Source organism: Acartia tonsa, chromosome 8 (genome assembly GCF_053477335.1).
Source record: "Acartia tonsa isolate MP-2025a chromosome 8, ASM5347733v1, whole genome shotgun sequence".
NCBI classification, from domain to species: domain Eukaryota; kingdom Metazoa; phylum Arthropoda; class Copepoda; order Calanoida; family Acartiidae; genus Acartia; species Acartia tonsa.
The window spans coordinates 19,717,195-19,736,905 of NC_137267.1; the positions used below are offsets into that span (position 1 = coordinate 19,717,195).

At 33.1% G+C, this 19,711-nt stretch overlaps 2 protein-coding genes across 3 annotated transcripts; both read left to right on the plus strand.

Annotated features, from left to right (window-relative positions):
• Nucleotides 1-370: 370 nt before the first annotated feature.
• Nucleotides 371-5,043, plus strand: LOC145326214 (ras-related protein Rab-32B-like). Its single transcript, XM_080169386.1, has 9 exons — nt 371-464; nt 955-1,015; nt 1,528-1,583; nt 1,872-1,938; nt 2,374-2,449; nt 2,856-2,962; nt 3,463-3,517; nt 3,926-3,966; nt 4,952-5,043. The coding sequence occupies exons 1-9, from the start codon at nt 422-424 to the stop codon at nt 5,007-5,009; spliced, it is 564 nt and encodes a 187-aa protein (XP_080025512.1). The 5' UTR covers nt 371-421; the 3' UTR covers nt 5,010-5,043.
• Nucleotides 5,044-5,055: 12 nt separating this feature from the next.
• Nucleotides 5,056-18,766, plus strand: LOC145326213 (serine/threonine-protein kinase Nek8-like). 2 transcript variants are annotated; one of them, XM_080169384.1, is made up of 24 exons: nt 5,056-5,189; nt 5,290-5,361; nt 5,531-5,559; nt 5,743-5,820; nt 6,102-6,170; nt 6,649-6,702; nt 10,921-11,000; nt 11,909-12,012; nt 12,522-12,572; nt 13,057-13,129; nt 13,401-13,504; nt 13,840-13,944; nt 14,015-14,091; nt 14,362-14,432; nt 14,684-14,777; nt 15,156-15,230; nt 15,302-15,386; nt 15,689-15,759; nt 16,001-16,077; nt 16,177-16,275; nt 17,294-17,439; nt 17,529-17,584; nt 18,217-18,292; nt 18,558-18,766. In XM_080169384.1, exons 1-24 carry the CDS (start codon nt 5,153-5,155, stop codon nt 18,686-18,688), a joined length of 1,914 nt encoding a protein of 637 aa, XP_080025510.1. In that variant the 5' UTR covers nt 5,056-5,152; the 3' UTR covers nt 18,689-18,766. The 2 variants fall into 2 exon arrangements, with proteins under 2 accessions (XP_080025510.1, XP_080025511.1); XM_080169385.1 differs by lacking the exon at nt 6,649-6,702.
• The last annotated feature ends 945 nt before the right edge of the window (nt 18,767-19,711 follow it).

Below are 19,711 nucleotides of genomic sequence, written 5' to 3' on the forward strand. Positions count from 1 at the left end.
TCATTATATATGATTCACTTAGGATAGAAAATCCTTGTAATGAAAGGTTTTTCAAACGACGTTATTTATTAATCCACGACATTAATAGAAGAGAAAATAGTAGAGATAAAACTTTCCATTAACTGAATTTTATAAATGATATTAACTTAAATCAGTAATTGTTACAGAATAGAAAATTATAATATTAGAATATGTTGATGCATATTACACTAAATTGTTATTAGAGTGAATTTATAAATGTAACTACATCTTATTGTACTGTATAATTGCCATAGCCTTATGCGGCCTTCATGTAACATACAGATGTTTATTATGTTTTGGTCTATGTGATTATAACTTTAATCCTTAATAATTTTTTTTACCAATTTTATCATTTATAGAATAGAATGTGATTGATTCTTACAGCATTTCATGTTATAATATGAACGAAAAAAGCATAAAGTTTGTAGTTTTAGGTGATATAGGTAAGTCGCTTGTATTTAAACTAGCGGTTACGCCCCTTGCATCTAGGTGCTCTGTATTAAAAGGGGTAGGAAAGGGCAGAAAAATAACCTAAAACCAAACCAAGACCAAAATCTGAAAATAAAAATTTCCAAAAACAATTCTTTAATATATGTGAAGCGGGGTTACCGAGATCTTAAGCTTCAGACAGACAGACATTTCGTTCTACTTTGTTTTATAGATGATAAATAATAAATAATTGTAAAGAGTATGAATACAGGAAGTTAATGGTTTAACAGACTGAAAGAAAAAAGGGAAAGGTATTTCATCATTCGCATACAACATTGTGCCAAATCGTAATAAGAATCAATATTCCAAAAATCAAGTGAATATGACAGTTCAAAATAGACATACAAACTTTAGAGTTGCCACGCTTTGTAATTTGTACCTAACAATAATCAACATACCAAGTTTGAAATGAATAGGACATTTCTTAATATTCAATTTTTTTAGGTGTTGGAAAAACTTCCATAGTTAGACAATACACACTAAATGTATTTGAGCCTGAATATTGGTAATATATTTTCTCATTCAAAGCTTCCCTACAAGTCAAATTTGTCAGTCAAATTGTGAATTATAACAATTCCTTTAAATTTTTCTATCAGATTTTTTATCTTCTTATTAAAATACAGAAGCAGTCCTGACAGGCAGATATGGAATTTTCGCCTTATAAATAAACAGCAATTAAATTAATAAGATTGTCTGTGAATTTGTAATGAATTTTGTATGTGAGAAGTATAATTTTCACAGCTGCTATCACTACAGATACAGCTGAGATTGAAATGTTGAATTTGCTTTCCGGTCTTCCCTGAGTAATTTTCCTAGTACTTATTAAATTGTTGTTATGGGTTAGTTCGCATCTCCAGGTTAAGAATCTCTGACTAATAGAATAATGTAGTTAAGGAAAGTCGACAAAATTGCTCTAAAGGCTAAGGTAGACGGGTCTAGCTGGGAAGTGTCTTTAGATTGGAAGTATTGATCGAGAGAGTATATTTTTTAAAATTCTAAATTAATTGAAATTTTTAGTATCAGCACAGAGCCTTTATTTGAAGTGAAAGAACTAAACATTGATAATACAGCAGGTATACAAATTTTACATGGAATGGGTGAAAAAGCGCAAGTGTTGAAATACTATTTTAATGGTGTATTAATATGGTTTGTCTTTTCATAGCAAATCTATTCAGTAAAAAACACAAACTCTAAGCAGTAATACTTTTATTTCGATTGTTATTGTTCTTTCAAGAAAAGTTATAATGTTATTATATTTTCGTTCTTTCTACTAGACGAAGAAAGCTTCGATTATTATATTTATGTACATCTATTTTCCATTCTTTGTTTTTTCAAATTATGATGAACTTGATTATTTTTAGTAAGTGTCCAAATCTGGGATATACCAGGAAACGAAATATTTGGAAGTAAAACTCATATTTATTACAGGTAGAAATAATCTCTTTATAATGGATATACGATATACGTAGATATATTGACATTTTCGTCAATTTAGCTTGCTAATATGGACCTTATTTATTGTTCATCCAGTAGGAGGTGAGGGGATGGAGTATAGGGTGAATTGGGGGGGGGGTCGTTATTTTAGCCAGCTGCTAACATCATTTAATCGTAGTACATGATCTTTATATAATAAACTATATCATTTTATATTTGTTTTTATTCAGGGCATTGATATTGGGGTGTAAACTTTTGAGTTGGAGAAGAAAAGGGACTTCCTAAATTTCAGTATTAATGGATGTGTTGATACCCCCCTCGAACGATTTTTTTCTTTCTAATCGTATCTTCCTTATCTAATACTTATTAAGTATAGCATTTATTCGTCTTTTATTTTATTATTCTTATTTTTTAATCTATTCCATTTAGATATTCGCACGCAGCAGTACTTGTATTTGATTTAACAAGACCTGAAACTTTGAAAAGAGCCGTAGCATGGGGCCAGGTAGGTTTTTTAGTTTTGGACTCAGGGCTCAGTTCCAGCCTCAGCCTTATTGTTAGCCTTTGAATAAGCCTCAAATAACCACACGATCTCCTCTAAAATACGTTTCGAACGAACCAAGGTCAAACATAAAATATAGGAAACATTGCGTTTAAGAATATGTTTTTTTTCAGTATGACTCTAATTCCGATTTTTTTCCGCTACCAGTTCTTACAATCATACTGAAAAAATGTGTATAGTATTGGTTATCTTATTCAAGACTATTTCCTTCGAAAAAGAAAATCAAAATAATAAATAATTTGTGGGTTGATATAACAGAATTTGTTCCTATATTTAAAAGAATTTAAACGCGGAAAACTGAATATAATACGATGCGAACAATAACTAATCTTGATTTTACTATGCTAAGGACTTTATGGAGAAGATGGAGCTTGCAAGCAGTGGAGAAGATTCAAGTTGTCCCGTTATACTTTGTGGAAATAAATTAGATCTAACATCACCTCAAAATAAAATGAAGTAAGTAGCTTTTCTTTATAATAGAATTTTAAAGTTAGTATGTTTTGAAACCTATCTGTGAAAAAACACTATTCTAAGCCATGAAGATATATTTTAATTCTAGCAATCATTTCATTTTTTCTAAAAAAAAATACAGATATAAGGAATTAGATAACAACAAATATGATCAAAAAATTGTCACATGTTTTGAGTGTCTGTTACTTAGGATCTCGCCTAATATAATAAAAAGTGGAGGATTGCCCTAACCACCCTCAAGTTTCCATAGAAGCCTCTAGAGGCATAGCCGTTTGTTATTAGTGTGTATAAAGGATCATTCAGCATTATATATTTAGACAAATTGATATATAAATAGTATTAAATTCAAATTTAATCTAAGGATAGAATAAACTTTATCTAATATGATCACAAAATAAAATAAAATTAATTCAATTATTATTATCAAAGGCTATGTTTTAGTCAAACTAACTAAAATTAGAATAATAAAAAACATTACTCTTTAGAGGTTTTGATGGAGATCAGTTTTGCAAAGAAAATAACTTTACTGCTTATTATGAGGTAAAATAATAAGATTAGAATAAAGAGTGTTTGACAATTTTTGTGTCAGTTAATATCTCGTGAAGGATTTGACTGATCGGTTCTAGGAAAGAATGAAACTAGTCCAGGGAAGATGTGAGCCTTCATGGCTTTGGAAAGCTAAGGCAACAAAGATAGGGACCATAGACGTCCAAGGGGGGGGGGGTAAAGTGGCGATTTTTACCTTGGGGGTAAACTTTTTTTGGGGGGGGTAAACAAAATTTACCCCTGCCAACAGATTTCAGGGGGGATAATTACCCCCCCCCCCCAAGCAAATTTTATCCCCGGGGTAAAATTTTTTTTTTGGGGGGGGAAATATTGCGTTTTCTTCTTCACATTAACAAAATTAATCAGTTTAATTAAGATATGTGTTTTTATATTATTATTTAGGTATCTGCTAGAGAAAATGCGAATATTATTTCAACATTCAGAGGAAAATAATGATTCAAAATATGATATAAACATATTTAATTTGAAATTGCTTTGATTTTATTGGTAACAAGAGTAACATAATAAAGGGTGTTAAAATAAAAACCAATCGCTTCACATATTTTAATATAAACCTTACAGTTTTGGTCCAAAACTAATAAAAAATAATACAATTCATGTCCAAGCAATGGCAATGAGAAAACAATATTAAATTTTGAAACTACTCACCCTTCCAAAGCAATAGAGCTTAAGACCTAGCCCTTGCAGAGAAATTTGCCCTACGCCGAAAGTGCATGTTTTATTACTGTATTTATTTATTCAATGTCCAACAATTCAAGAGGGTGTTAATAAAATAACCAATCGCTCACAATTTGAACCACCATAAGGGCTTAAAATCTTGTAAATAGACCCCATAATGTTTGGAGTTTTTGATGGGGCATGTAAAGACCTTTCTTTAGACACCTTAACAAGGTTTCTAACAAAATCTTAGCCAATTTGGCATCAAAAAGAAAGACCTGGCAATCATCAAGAACTAGGAATAGACAGAGCCGCCATGCTTCAAAGTTAGATGGGAATGTCTTTCTTATGTCAAATTGGCTTAGATTGAATTAGAAACCTTGTTAAGGTGTCTAAAGAAAGGTCTTTACATGCCCCATCAAAAACTCTAAACTTTATGGGGTCTATCTCCAAGATTTAAAGTACTTATGGTGGTTCAAATTGTGAGCGATTGGTTATTTTTTTAACACCCTTTACATATGAGTAAAGTTCTGATACCAAATGGTAGAACAAACTATCATGAAACTTGTAGAGTTTCAAAACTAATAACCAGAATAGTAAATGAAATGTATAAACACATTGTATATTAACATGCTGCAAAGTTGCATAAATACAGGATACTAACTTATATTTTGGAACTTGATTATATAGATGCTTCCCTTTACATTGGTGTGCATCCAGTTATACATTTGAAACATTATTCATACATTTAGTGTTAACAGAGAAGGTTCTAAAGCAAGAAGAAGAACAAAAATCCAGCTCTAAATAATAAAATGCCCTAGAAACTAGTTATTTTATGTAGAATAGATTTTGTTTCTAGATACTGCATTTATTTAAACATCTTTAGTGAAAATTAGTGATACTATTTTGATCGCAAAACACTTAATTTAAAAGTTAGCACAAAAAAAGAAAATGGAAAAATACAGTAAAATCAGAATCGTTGGCAGAGGTAAATTAAAAATCTTTAAAATTAAAACTGTTTTGTGAGCAACTTTTCAATAAATAACCAAAAATTAATAAATAATGTCATAATAATGATGATTTTGAAGGTGCCTTTGGAACCGCCATTTTAGCACAGAGTTTAGCAGATGGAAAAGAAGTCATCATCAAACAAATACCAGGTTTTATTAAGTCTTAATTTTGAGATTTTTTAATTTTTCATACTGAGCACCTATATTTGTTAATGCTAGGTTAGGTTAAGTAAGATGTAAGAAATTATGCTACAATTCCTAAGAACGGAAATATTAGCTTCGATACATACAAATTATTGATATTTTTCTTTTTTTTTAGTTGAACAGCTATCTAACAATGAAAGACAGGTATCTTTTTACAAACATTCAACTATCATAAACAGAAAATCATTTAGATTCAAACTTTTGTTACGTGTAAAATATATGTTAAAAATCTATTTTTTGCACTATGCTGCAATTGTTAAGCATATATAAGAAATTTCAAAAGTGCTGTTTACCTTTACCCAATGAAATATCTTTAAATGGTTACAGGGTGCCCAGAATGAAATCAAAGTGTTGTCAATGCTACGGCATCCAAATATTATTGAGTATCATGAAAATTTTCTACAGGTTAATTTTTAATTTCTTATTGATTGATTGATTTAATTGCAAAAAAACTTGACAAGATTTTATTTTCCTTGATTGGTTTGGATCACAAATTGATACTAAACTTGCTAAATAAAAGTAGCAGGATGTCTTCTGTGTGTCTGTCTGTGTGTACTAAAGGTTCACCACTCTCCAAAAAGAAATCGGCCTTAGAAAAAAAAAATGTATTGGATTTTGCCCATTTTAAGCTTTAATAATTTATTTAAATGATATTTTAAACTTAAATAATGAATCAATCTTAATAGGAGAATTGTATGATGATTGTTATGGAATATGCGGCCGGAGGTACACTACAAAACTATCTTCTTTCAAAGGTAAATAAAATCAGGTGGCGAGTTTGCTCGGTGAGATATCAAGAACAGTTGTTCTAAGGGACTTTATCTTTTTATTTGGTATAATTATAGGTTTTAGGCTACCAATTTATCAAAAAAATGTTTAATCAACAGCTTATACCAACAACAAAATCAATTCGAAAAATCATGAAAACTTTAGCTCTTAAATGATTTTCAGCTCTTTCAGCACATATATTGTTTTAGATTTATTACGCTTGTTGGTTATATTTTATACTTGGGAAGGTACGCTCTAATTATAAAGAAAATTCGATTAGTCTAGCTTTTCTCCTATTTCTAGTCTCTGCTGGAGACTCTAACCCTGCAGGGTCTATTTACAAACCCTGCGGGGCAATCAGTAATATTTACCTTACATAAAATAACCTATCAAAAGCTACTGTGAAAATACGGCCAAACCCACAACTTCGTTTTTTTCTTCATGATCCAATTTCTTTATTTGTAGGCAAAAGAAGGAACTTTGTTGGAGGAAGAGGAAGTGGCTTATTTATTTTCACAGGTTACCAATCGGTTACAAAATATCACATTTGAGAAAATTTGTTTACAAAAGTGTAACTCCTCCCAGTCCAGGGTACATAGACAGCAATGCTATATTTCCACCGAGCCAAAGTTTGTTTGGTGAAGTTGCGGCTAATCGACGACCTGTTCCCTCGTTGTCTCCAACCTGTTGTGAACCTGAAATGGTTCAAAACCTTGAACGCCAGCAACAGGCTTTGAGAGATTCCACGGCAAAGCTAAGCTGCGTGGAGGTCTGCTGCAGGAGAACTTGGAGGCAACAAGAGAGTTAACAAGAGCAGTTGGTCGTTTAGCTGCACTTCAACAGAACAAAACTATGAGCTCAGAAAAAAGTTGTCAAAACCTGGTTAACGAAAACGCTGTACCAGATGAACTCTGTTACCTGAATACCCAGTTATGTAACAAAGAGTATTACTCCAATTGGATAGAGACGAAAATAAAAAATGTGAACGACCAAGATGACCTAATCATCATCATCTAGAATCTTGGAACCAAGGAGACCATGGCCCAATACACATATATAAAGAATACCGAAAAGAAAAATGTGTTTGTGGCAAAGTGCCACAAATTAAATAAGGCCTTGGTCAAGCTGGCTTCCAAGATTTTCGATGATGAAGAAGCTGTGAGTGTCATCAACAAAATTATGCCGAAAATGGTTTACTTCCCAGCAGTGGCAGCGGGAAACGGGAAACGGCAAAAAAAACCAGGAGGTCGAGGGAGCGAGCCGGGAAGAACACCTGCAAGGGAGAACATTCCATGGCGCTTTTTTAGACAGCAGAGGGGGGTGTTACCAGCCACAGCACCTCTCTCTATAAAAATTTATTGGCGAAGGCCCTTGCTGGGCCACAATTGGTGTGGTAAAGAAGGAGAGAGAATGATAGGAGCAAGGGTGAAAATTCAATTGCAAATAATTCACCCAAACCCAGGACCGGGGAGAAACAAAATGGAGGAAGGAAGGGCAGACAGAAGAGAGAGAAGAAAGGCAAAGAGAAAGGAAAAGAGGAAGGAGAAGAAAAACGAAAGCCAGTATAACATCATAACGTGGAATGTTCAGAGAATGTCCCTGGGGACATTCAACAAACAAAAAGCAAAACAAGTGGCAGAGAAGGCAAGGAAAGAAAAGTGGGACTCAGTGTTATTGAGCAAAGTGAGAGCAGAACAAGAAGGAGTTGCATGGATAGGGCAGGGCAAAGATTTAATAGCAATAATATTTTCTGAAAAAGCTGGGATTTTACTGAGAGGAGAACTTTTAGACGGATGGTGCCAAGCAGGTCAACCTAAAAAGACAAACAAGAGACATGTATTAATAAAATCAAGAGGACTATCACTGACAGCAACATATTTACCAGTTTACCAAGGAAATAACGAAGAAGAAATTGAAATAGAAATGGACACTTTAGCGGAACACAAAGATGGTAGGAAAAGACATATTCATAGGAGGCGGAATTTTAATGCACATGTAGGAGGTGGAGAAGAAATGGACAGAGTAAAAGGAAAATTTGGCTTGAGAGAATCAAACATGAGAGGTAGAGACTTGATAAGATGGTGTGAAGAAAACAGCTTAGCGTTTGTCAACAGCTTTTTCAACCATAAGAAAAGAGGAACATGGTTCAACAGAATGTTAGGGAGATGGAACGAGATTGATGGCTTCATAATGAGAACAAAAGAAAGACACAGATACGCTAGAAAACTAACTACAATCGGAGAATTAACGCTATCAGATCACAAACCAAAAAAACTAACAATTTCAGTTAAGAAATGGCATTGGCCTACCACAAAGAGAACGAGAGTACCTAAAATAAGATGGGAGAAACTAAAAGAACCTGAGATTGCAATGTTTTACAGACAGAAAATAAATGAACTTATAGAAGATGAAAGAGAGAACACAGAGGAAGAGACAGTAAATACAACCAACTATGGCGAAATAGTGAGCCTTGTTACCAGAGCAGCTAAAGAAGTCTGCAGGGAGGAAGAGAAAAGAATAGAAAACCCATGGATGACAGGAAAAGACAAAGAATTACAGAGAATGAAAAGTAGAATATCCGGAGCAGTAACCCAGAGAAACAACATTAATGAAAGAGAGAGACAAGGAGAAGACGTAATCAGAGAAATGGAGGAAGCCAGAGAACCTTAAAACAGCCAGAAGGACAATGAAAAAAGAGATTAGAAGATGGGAGAAAGAATGGTGGGAGGAGAAAATAAATGAATGTACAGATGCTGAAGGGAGAGGAGATAGCGGCAAAATGTACAAAATAATGAAAGAACTTGGCAGAAGAGGATGGATAGGAAAGACAGACACAACTAACATCACTAAAGAAGAATTTAGAGATCATTTCAAAGGTGTTTTAGAAGAAAGATTTGAGAACCTACCTGAAGAAATTGAAGCAGTGAACGAAATAGTCGAGACAATGTATAACACTGAGGAAGCAGAAAAATGGAATGATATGTTGGATGAGACGCCACAGAGAGAGGAGATACTGAAAGAAATGAAAAAAATGAGAGACTCGGCTCCAGGAAAAGATGGTGTCAGACTAGGTATGTTGTTAAAAGGTGGAGAAGAAATTATAAGTAGAGTGGTAACGTTGGTGCAGTTTATGTTCAATAACGGTCCAGAGAAATGGGGAGGAGAATTGAAGATTGGTCTGGTTATTCCTTTATTTTAAAAAGGAGACAGAAACAGAAGAGATAACTACAGAGGAGTGTGTCTGCTGGTAATGGGCAGCAGGATTCTGGCAAGGATTATGGCGAATAGATTGAGGATTTGGGCAGAGAAGCTGGAGATTTTAGATGATGATCAGGCAGGTTTCAGAAAGGAAAAGTCGACAGCTGATGCAACACAAGTTATGGTGAAAATACAGGAGGATGTTAATGATTTGAAAAAGAGGTTAGCAGCTAAAGGAGAAAGTTTGGAGGATGGACAGATACCAGTAGCTAGATTGTTAGATCTGAGGAAAGCCTACCCCAGGGTAAACAAACCCGCCCTGTGGGGAATCTTAGCTAAATATGAATGAAGGAGAATGCTCTCAGAGTATTGAAAGGTCTACATGAGTCAACAGAGTATCGTGTCAAGAGTAGGGAAGGAGAGAGTGAACCCTGGGTTCCAGCCAGAGGACTGAGGGAGGGAGATCCATCATCCCCAGTATTATTCAATGTCTACCACCAGGTGGTGATGAGAGTGGGGACAAAGGAGAGGAAAAGAAAGGCGGAGGAAGCTGGCCTAGAAATGGGCATAACTTTCAAAGTTGTACCTGGATCATCTTTTCCGGGAAGCAGTACCTGGGAAAATTACAATTCAGAGGCAAAAAAAGTGAAGGTAGATAAGGAGCTGTTTGCAGATGATACATCAGTGATTGGAAAGAAAGGAGAGATTGAGCAAGGTTTGAGAGTAATTAAGGAGGTTATGAGCAGATTTGAGGAGAAAAACAATGATGACAAGGAGGAGGAGATTGTTTTTGGTACTGAGGAAAGCAACAAGATCAGAATGCTAGGTAGTTGGCTTGGTCTAGAGGAAGATATTAAACAAAGAAAGAAGAGAGCAGGAGCAGCATGGGTAAAGGTGAAAGCACAGCTTAAGGGGTCCAGAATCTCTAAAGGGACTCAGACCAAGGTGGTTCAAGCATGTGTTGAAAGCACAATGCTGTTTGACTGTCAGGTCCTTACCTGGCAGGTTGGAGAGATCCGGAAACTCCAGAGTTGCATTGACAAAATGTACAGATATGTGTGGAGCAGTAAGACAAAACCGCCGCTTATTCAAATGCAGGAAACAGGAGTCAACATGCAGGATATTAGAACAGAGTTTGGTATTGGTACAATCAGGTTAAAGATAGAGAAGAGATGCTTGGAGAGGCTGGGACACCTGATGAGGATGGAGGATGACAGGTTGGTCAAATCCGTCACATTTGGTTGGATGGAGGAGTTAGTGTCTGTGGAGAAGGTACCTGGGAAGAAAAGAAAGACTGTTCTTTTCTACAAAAAACTTGTAAAAGAGACTACACCAAAATCGGAGCTATGACCAGAGACAGAAAAGAGTGGAAGAAGAAAGTAAATAAGAAATCATAAAGTTTATACCAGTTTTGTTAGAACGGGCCTTCGTCTTCGGCTAACAAAGCTGGTTTTTCATCTTATAATTTTTCATTTTAATATCCGCAGAAAGCTGTCTATAATACGATGAATGACTATTATAAATTTCATATTTTTTTAGATAATTTTACCAATGTATCATATTCACCATAATCAAATACTGCACAGAGATTTGAAATCTGATAATATTTTCCTTACAAGGTAATTAATTATTAAACAAGGATGACAACATCCATAAAAGCGAAGCTCTGAAACGATATGACAGACGAACATTAACTTTTGTTGAGTGTCAGAACTGAATATACAAAATATGAAAATATAAGGTTTGACAAAATTATACGTAAATTTGTTGCAAAACTTCGTTAATACAGAATTCTGTTTAAGGACATACTGACATTTTTAATACTTGATTATAAAGATGCTTCGCTCATAATATTGTACCTTATAGTAATAGGAATCAGTAATAAAAAAATCAGATCAATCGGATGATTTTATCACATAAAAAATTGTTATTAAAAAAGTAAAAAAATCAACATGTTTAAAATGGACGTACGGACATTCTGGTAACGATTATAGAGTTGCTACGCTTTCTAAATCGTACCTAACTACTACAGGAATCACCATGCAAAGTTTGAAATCGATAGGACAATTCTAACATGCCTAAATTAACGAATAAAAGCTAACTATCTCGGACGGACGGACGTACGGACGGACCGACCCTAATTATAGAAAAGCTTCGCTTTTAAAAAAATAATTTAATGTTTATTTTATGGAACTTATGAACATGTGGTTTATATTTTAAATTCATAAGTTTTGTCGTCAGTAGAATGATAACAGTTCCCCAATTTCAATTGAGCACTCAAAAATATGACTTTGTAGTGTACCTTTAATCTAAAGAGTTTTAAAGTTCTGTATTGTAAATTTTGAATCGAATCATGGCTAAATATTGTATATAATATATCAATTAAAAGAATATGATTTCATTTGTCACGGACATCTATTGGCACAAAAGACAGACAAACATCCTGTTACTTTAAAATAATGATTACTATTTTGTTATCACATTTGATTATCTTAAATTTATTAAATTTAATTTTCTTTTTTTCTAGATCAATGGATCACGTTAAAATTGGAGATTTTGGAATATCAAAGATATTATCCAGTAAGAGTAAAGCATTTACTGTAGTTGGCACTCCTTGCTATATTTCTCCAGGTAAGTCATTGTTTTATCATTAATGTGAGAAGCCCTAAACGTCGCTAATTGTAGGGAGATGGCGGGGGGCAATGGATTGTATGGTTTACTGGTACCCAATGTTTCTATATATCTTTTAGCTCGTTGGCTTAACAACTTTAGATGAAGCTCTATAAAAAATGAGCCGTGTGACGCCAATAGATCAATTTCTTTTTAAGAGGTTTCCTTCCCATTTCAGCTCATTTTTCGGACACTTAGAAGAGCTGCACTTTGGATAATTATGTTAGATCTTGATTTACTGGTACAAACCACTAGTGTCTTAACTTTTCTTTAAAAATTTCAATCTACAGAAGGGGTAATTTTTTATCATCCTTGGGGATGTACAAAAACTTATCGTCCATTGTCTAATCCCTAAAGATCCCAGATGAATATAAAACATAAAAATGTTAAAGGCAAATTATTTTCTTTTTCTCTAAACTTTTCCCATAGAAATCATATTCCTAACTATTAATTGTATGAATAATGTTTAGAGCTGTGTGAAGGAAAACCATATAATACTAAATCTGATGTCTGGGCTTTGGGTAATATTTTCAATTATTTATTATTGAAATTTAACATTTTTGCTTTAAAGTGCCGAGCATATAACATCCCCCCCCCCCCTTATTATAAAATTAATTTTAAAATGGAGGGGGGGGGGAGTTTCGTTTGTTTAAAAATCACAGCAGGTTAGCTTTGGTTGGGTTAATATGGGTACCACGGGTTAAGAACCTCCCTCTCTCAGGAGTAGGCACAGTAAAAATACTACCCCCCCCCCCCTCCTCCTTATTTGCATTTTCTTTTCAAAATAAGTAGGGTCTTCAATGTTTGATAGGCATTTAATGGTAAAAACTGAAAATTAAAAATATTAAAATATGTATCTTTTAGTGAATAAACATAATTAAATTCTTGATATCAAGCAAAAAATTAAGAATTACAATGGCTTTTATATTGATTTCACTATTTAGAGTGTAAACCTCCTTGCAAAACTCTGTGCGTGCAACTGATTTTCAGTTATACATTTCCCAGGTTGTTTGTTGTATGAGATGTGTACCTTGAAGAAAGCTTTTGATGCCCCAAATTTGCCTGCCCTTATTATGAAGTATGTATTTTAAACATTTTAATTTTTACACACTGGCAGAAATACATTTTTGAATGAACCAGTTTTTTAAGTTTGGACCTGTGGCCCCTCAGTGCTAACAAAACTGGTTTTAATCTTATAATTTCAATATCCGTGGAAAATTGTCTGTATTACAATTTTAAATGTGATATGCCAATTATATTTATTTTCTTATTATTTTTGTCAGTCAAATTCAAAAGTCCAAATATGTATCTTAATAAATTTTACCATTGATTAATAAAAATATTGATAGAATTATGATGGGTAAAACAGGATCACTTCCCTCCAAGTATTCTGATGGTGTAAGACAGCTGATCAGCTCAATGCTGGAAATTGATCCAAATAAAAGACCATCAGGTGAAATTTATCTCAATAATAAATAACATCTAAAAGGTTCAAATAAGAAGACAAATCGATTTTGCTACTGTCTTGCACTGATTACATTATCAATGGTAGGCCAGTATACAATTTAATTGACCAATTATAGGCCAGTATAACGTTATTTTAAAGGCACTATTAAAAGGTTGGAGAATATCTTTTTCCTAAAAAATTTAAAATTCCATTTCAGAAAACTTTTATTCCGACCCTCCTTAAATTCATTGGGTATGAAAAAGTTGGTGTTATTGACAAATTTGCAAATAAGTAAATAACACAACCTTGACTGATATATCTCTCAACTAAATTTATTTTAGTGAATGAGATAATGGCCCATCATTGGTTAGCTCCCCATTTGTACAGAGTATTTACAACACTGGGAAGTATTCCTTGCACAGCTAAACCACAGAGACCACTATCAGGTGAGTGTTGTGTCCCGACATTAATATGTGTCCCGTTTGCATTAATATAATCTTTATTTTGTTTGTTTAGTTACCTTACCAGAAGATCCTGACCAATCAAAGTCTAAAACAGTAAGAAGAAGATCCCCATCTCCTTTCCAATCTAAGGTATCTTCTTTATACTTTAGGTTTTACCCATACTTGTGAGGGTTTAGAGAAGTGAACAATCCCTTTATTAATGTAATTTGGTAAGCCTGATTTCTACTCTCATACCATGAAGGTTTACACCCCCTAGCAAAACAATGTGCACGTACATTGCACACACATTTAAACGCATAAAAAGTAGGCTGTCAAAATAGGCCTTTGAAATTAAGGCAATTTGATTATTTAAAACAAGATTATGCTTTCTATATTATAAGCAATAACTTAAAATTTTAGGATCCTAAAACAGAGCTTGTGTTATATGAATATGGACAGAAACCGCTTGTTATTCAACCTAAAGATCCCAGGTAGTTTTGTGTTTATCTCGTAATTGTAGTTGATTTTCAGCTTTTTTGATAGTGAAGCTATTCTATGTCTGTCTTTCAGTTTGTCTGTCTATCTATCCTTCTATCAGGAAGTCCAATGTTATGAGAAAACATAGTTTCACATTGCTATCTCTCACAGGCTCTTGTGATTTAGATTTGAGTTTCTTCTGAACAAAAAGCATTTGCATCTGTTTACCTTTAATATTCTATCCTCATTCTCATTGTATTTTTAGGGCTGATATAATAGATTTCAGCTGTTCTTCTAGTTATATTCTTGGTGTAGAATCAACTGGTCAAGTGGCTGTTTGGGCAGATGAAAATGAACAGGTAGGAGTTTAATATTTATAAGGTTAGGATAGGTCATGAAAACAACCTTAACCATTCCAAGATTAATCTGAAGATAAGATAGCTCAAAACCACGCCGAGACCTAAGATTCCTTTAAGATAGATTTTTTTAAAAATTTGGTGAGGTGATATTTTTTCAGGGGTGATTTCTCTTTGGTTGATTTCCCGTAAACTTAGATATAAAGTTTATATGTACCGAAACAAAGCTTCACTGTGATATTTTGTGAGATGTAAGCTAAAGACAGACGACTATCCAGTTAATTTAACATAAAAATGATAGTTTTGTGTTGATATTTTAAAATTCACAGATATTTTCTGTGATTAATCTGACTTTATTGTACTGGTTTTTTTTATTATCAGGTTAAATCCCCATTATCTGATTCAATGAAGATGTCAAAACACTTTGAGGGGATGATGGGTATAAACATTATTCAGGTTAATTTGGTTTTTCTTTTTTTGTAATTTTATAGTAATAATTTGATCATTAAAATTTTTTATGTTTTTAGGTCTCTTGTGGTCAAGGATTCTTATGTTTTTTGACTGATAGAGGTCTTATTCTCACTAAAGGTTTAGGGGAATCTGGATGTCTGGGTAATTATAATTTCAATAATAAGTTTTTCTCATATTGTTTTGAAACCGATTAATATCCGTTGGATTAGAACCAGTTCTCACCCATACTGAAAAATCATACATAGCATCGTATTTCATACAATTTTCCACAAATAAAAATCATAAAATTAGTTAGACCGAACCTTCGGTCCCTCAGGGCTAAATATTTATTTAAATATTCGAAGAAAGATGTCTTTAATACTATGTGATAAATAACTTTTCCTTAGTTTTTTTTTAATCCATTATCTGGGGGCAGCTAATTAAAATCTTTTGTAATGCTACAGGTCATGGTGATTGGAGAAATGTTAAGAGTCCTAAAATCATTGAAGAACTACTGGGTTGTGATGTCATTCAGGTATGATTGTAGTGGTCTCCTCATAGACAGAAAATTCTTATTAAATTTTTCATATTTTATATTTAATCATTTGATTGCAAACTCTTGATTAAACATGTCAATAAGTTATGACTGATTTGGACCAAGGAATTTAAACTATTCTTAAATCTTGATAATGCCTATCTTGCATGTCAGTACAAGTAACAATTTTTGATCTTAATATAAAAAGTTGGGTTCAAGTATCAAGATGTAATTGATTAAGGTTGAAAGTGGGGAAGATCATGTGGCTATCTTGACAAGTGATAGTGAGGTTTTCCATTGGGGCAATCTCTCTGACAGGTAAATCTCCATACAAGTGAATAGTTGCCAATAAATTCATCTATACATAAACTACATCAGAAAAAAAAGTACAAAAGTTTTTGTCAATTCATTATTTAGAGTGAGCAACATCCCAATTCTTGTTGAGCTTGAGAGTGACATAGAGAAAGTAGTGTGTGGACCTAATGGTGCAACTGCCCTCATCACATCTGATGGAAGGTAAACTTTTTATTACTATGATTGATGGTGCTTTGATTTTAAAGGACGCCTGCAAGAAATAACACGCTTTAACTGCTGAAAGACTGCCACAAGAAGACCCAATACCCCAAATTATAAGCCTTCAGCTTCAATAACAAAAAAGTTCTAGGCATTTCAAAATAGCATTTTATGTACAATGGAATTTTTGAAAGATTTCCAATGCTCATAAAAGAAAAAACAATATTAGATTACGTTGCCTAGACATAAAATTATAACCTTATCTTTGTCAGAAACTCAGATTGCCTGTAACTGATTACATTTTTACAATAAAAACACCACATTTCATAGTCAAAATCTATGAAAAAAATTCGATTTAAATTGCATTTTTAAACGAAAATCATAGCGAAAACAAAGGGGTAAAATAATACAAGCTTAGCTGTGATTGGTTGTTAAGCTGATTCAGCCTTCTGATTGGCTACAGTACATTCGGTACAACGCAAGTAAAACTTAATTTTTTTTAATGATTTTGACTATAAAAATTGGTATTTTTATTGTAAAAATATAATTAGTTACTGGAAACCTAAATTTATGACAAAAATAAGCTTATAATTTTGTTTCTAGGCCACGTAGTTTAATTTTAAAGTTTTCAACATGAGCATTGCAATTCTTTCAAAATTTCCATTGTACATAAAATGTCATTTTAAAATGCCTAGAACTTTTTTGTTATAGAAGCTAAAGGCTTCAAATTTGGGGTATTTGGTCTACTTGTGGCAGTCTTTCAGCAGTTAAAGCGTGGTATTTCTTGCAGGATTCCTTTAAAGACAGATAATCTCTATAAAAATATTAAATTTTAAAAGTTAATCCAATTTAGATGAGTGAATATTCTTTAAATGGAGATACAGAAAGTGGCATGTGTGACTTCATAAAAAAACGTCTAGATCCATCCCACTGTTCTTCCCATCCTTCCTTTTTAGACGTAATTTTATGACGTCATACGTGACACTTTCCTTATCTCCTCTAAAATTTCATATTTCTTTAGACTAATGTGCAGGGGTGAAAATACTGGTAACCGACTTCTCTTAAATAATGGAAAAGAAACTATTGATGCTTCTTTTGAGTTTCAATATGTTCTGAGTCATATAGATGATGTTGATGATATTTCAATTTCTACAGAACACAGCCTAGGTATTATTAATTTTAGAATTTGAATATTGATAATGATAAAAGCTACAATAAAATTTTCTAGAATTTTTAAAACTATTTTTACTTTTTAGTTATGACTAAAAGAAAAGAGGTTTATCTCAGCAATACAAGTGGTAAAAACATACAGGTATAATATTTTAACAAAAAAATATGAAAAAGTAATAATTATTTATTGTATCGCATTATAGACAGTTTTTAGCGAATATCAAAATGAAAAATTATAAGATTTAAACCAGATTTGTTAGCCGAATGCCTGTGCTAACAAAACTGATTTTATGATTTCTAATTTCATATTTGCCTGTAATATGATGCTATGCAGGATTTTTCAGTATGGCCGAGAACCAACGGACATTAATTGGTTTTGAAGCCATACTGAAAAAAAATTATAACATATTTACTATTAACTTAATCAATTTTGAACACAGTGATAGTGTCTGACTGATTATGACGTAACAAAAAAATTAGCCAATGAGAGGCCACTATAAATTTTACCATTGGTCAATAACGGCCTCTTATTGGCTAATTTTTTTTGTTACGTCATAATCAGTCAGACACTATTACTGTGTTCATCAATTTTTACTTGAAAGGTAGAAGATGATAAAAGTCCCTCCACAGATTATGACGTCATACGATAGAATAGCCAATGAGAGGCCAGTATACATTGTAACTGACTAATGGTAAAATTTAGACTGGGCTCTCAATGGCTATCCTATCGCATGATGTCATAATCTGTGGAGGGACTTTAATCATCTTTGAAAGGTATCTGTATCTGGAGTACCAGCTGGAATTGGAACAGCTGCTAATAATCTGATTGTCATCTCAGAATTTGGAACAGGTAAAGTAATCCACTGGATTTGAACTGGTTCTCAGCAATATTAAAAATTCATGTATAGCATTATATTAAAGACAATTTTCCATGACTATTAAGATAAAAATCATAAATTAATCCCAGTTTTTTTAGCCCTGTCCTTCGGCCCTAAGGTTGTAATAAAACTGGTTTTAATCTAAATTTTTTAAATATCTGCAGAAAGATGTTTAAAATACAATACAATAAATAACTATTGTAATTCTGGAACAATATTAACATTACTGTATTTCAGTTGAAATCTGGCAAACCTCTGACCTAAAGAATTCTAGAACCATCAAAACTTTGCATGACACAAAGAAGATGAAGAAAATAAAAGTGATTCCTCAAGATCACAGCTTCTATGTGCTGAGTTATTTTGGTTAAATTGTTTGCAAATATAATTATTCATTTAATCAATATGATACGAATTAAATAGTTTGAATAAAGATTGTTTTAGTTTTCTATTATTTTTATGTATAACATGTTCATGAACACTTATCAATTTCATTGTACATATCATTTTCAGTTCCATTATTAGGTGCTTTATCATAGTAATCACCTCAAGCATTGTAAGAAGCTATAGTAGTCACCATTGGCATGATATGAAGGCGGTTATTAGTCTGTTTAGACACAGATAGAGAGGGGACAATGGGTTGTTTATTACACTAGTGCCCAAAGTTTTGTAATAAAGTTTTCTTATTCGTTGACTTAACAACTTTGGGGACTTTAGATAATTTTGATTGGTTGATTCATTAAGCTGAGTGAGCTAACGTTTCGACCACTAATTTTAATCTACAGAAGTGGTGTATCATCATTGGGGTTGTACAATGCATCAATTTAACAGCCATTATCCTATTTCTTTGAACCCTGGGGTAGGCAACTACATTTGAATAATCCCTATAGTTGCTATGTTCTTTGATTTGGATGAAATTTTTCTATTTTATCGATATGGGTTGGTTGATGATTTTTTATTAATCTTTCCTTCACGGATGTACTGACATTTGAACCTAGGCTATAGAGTAGCCTAGCTACTAAAATCAAAACCTGTAATTACTTCAGAGGGAGGTGACATTGGATTGTAAATAATACTGTTCCAAAAGTTTTATTGGGTGTTGGATTATAAATTTCGAGTACCCATTTTACATAGTGATTGGTTGGTTCAAACTTATATTATCTACACTTTTCAATTAATAATTGTAAGGTAAAGAAGGGACAATTGCAATTTTGGATGCAGAACTTTGTCTTATCCCATATGACCCCTGGTATTCACATATATTGAAATTGTGTGAGAGAAACCGGAAGTGTGTGGAAAAGTTTCCAAATCACGTGACACATGCCAGGATTCGGGGGACTGGTTATAGTTAGAGGAATTCCTGCAGGGTTAGGCTCAATGCTTGTTATTTTATA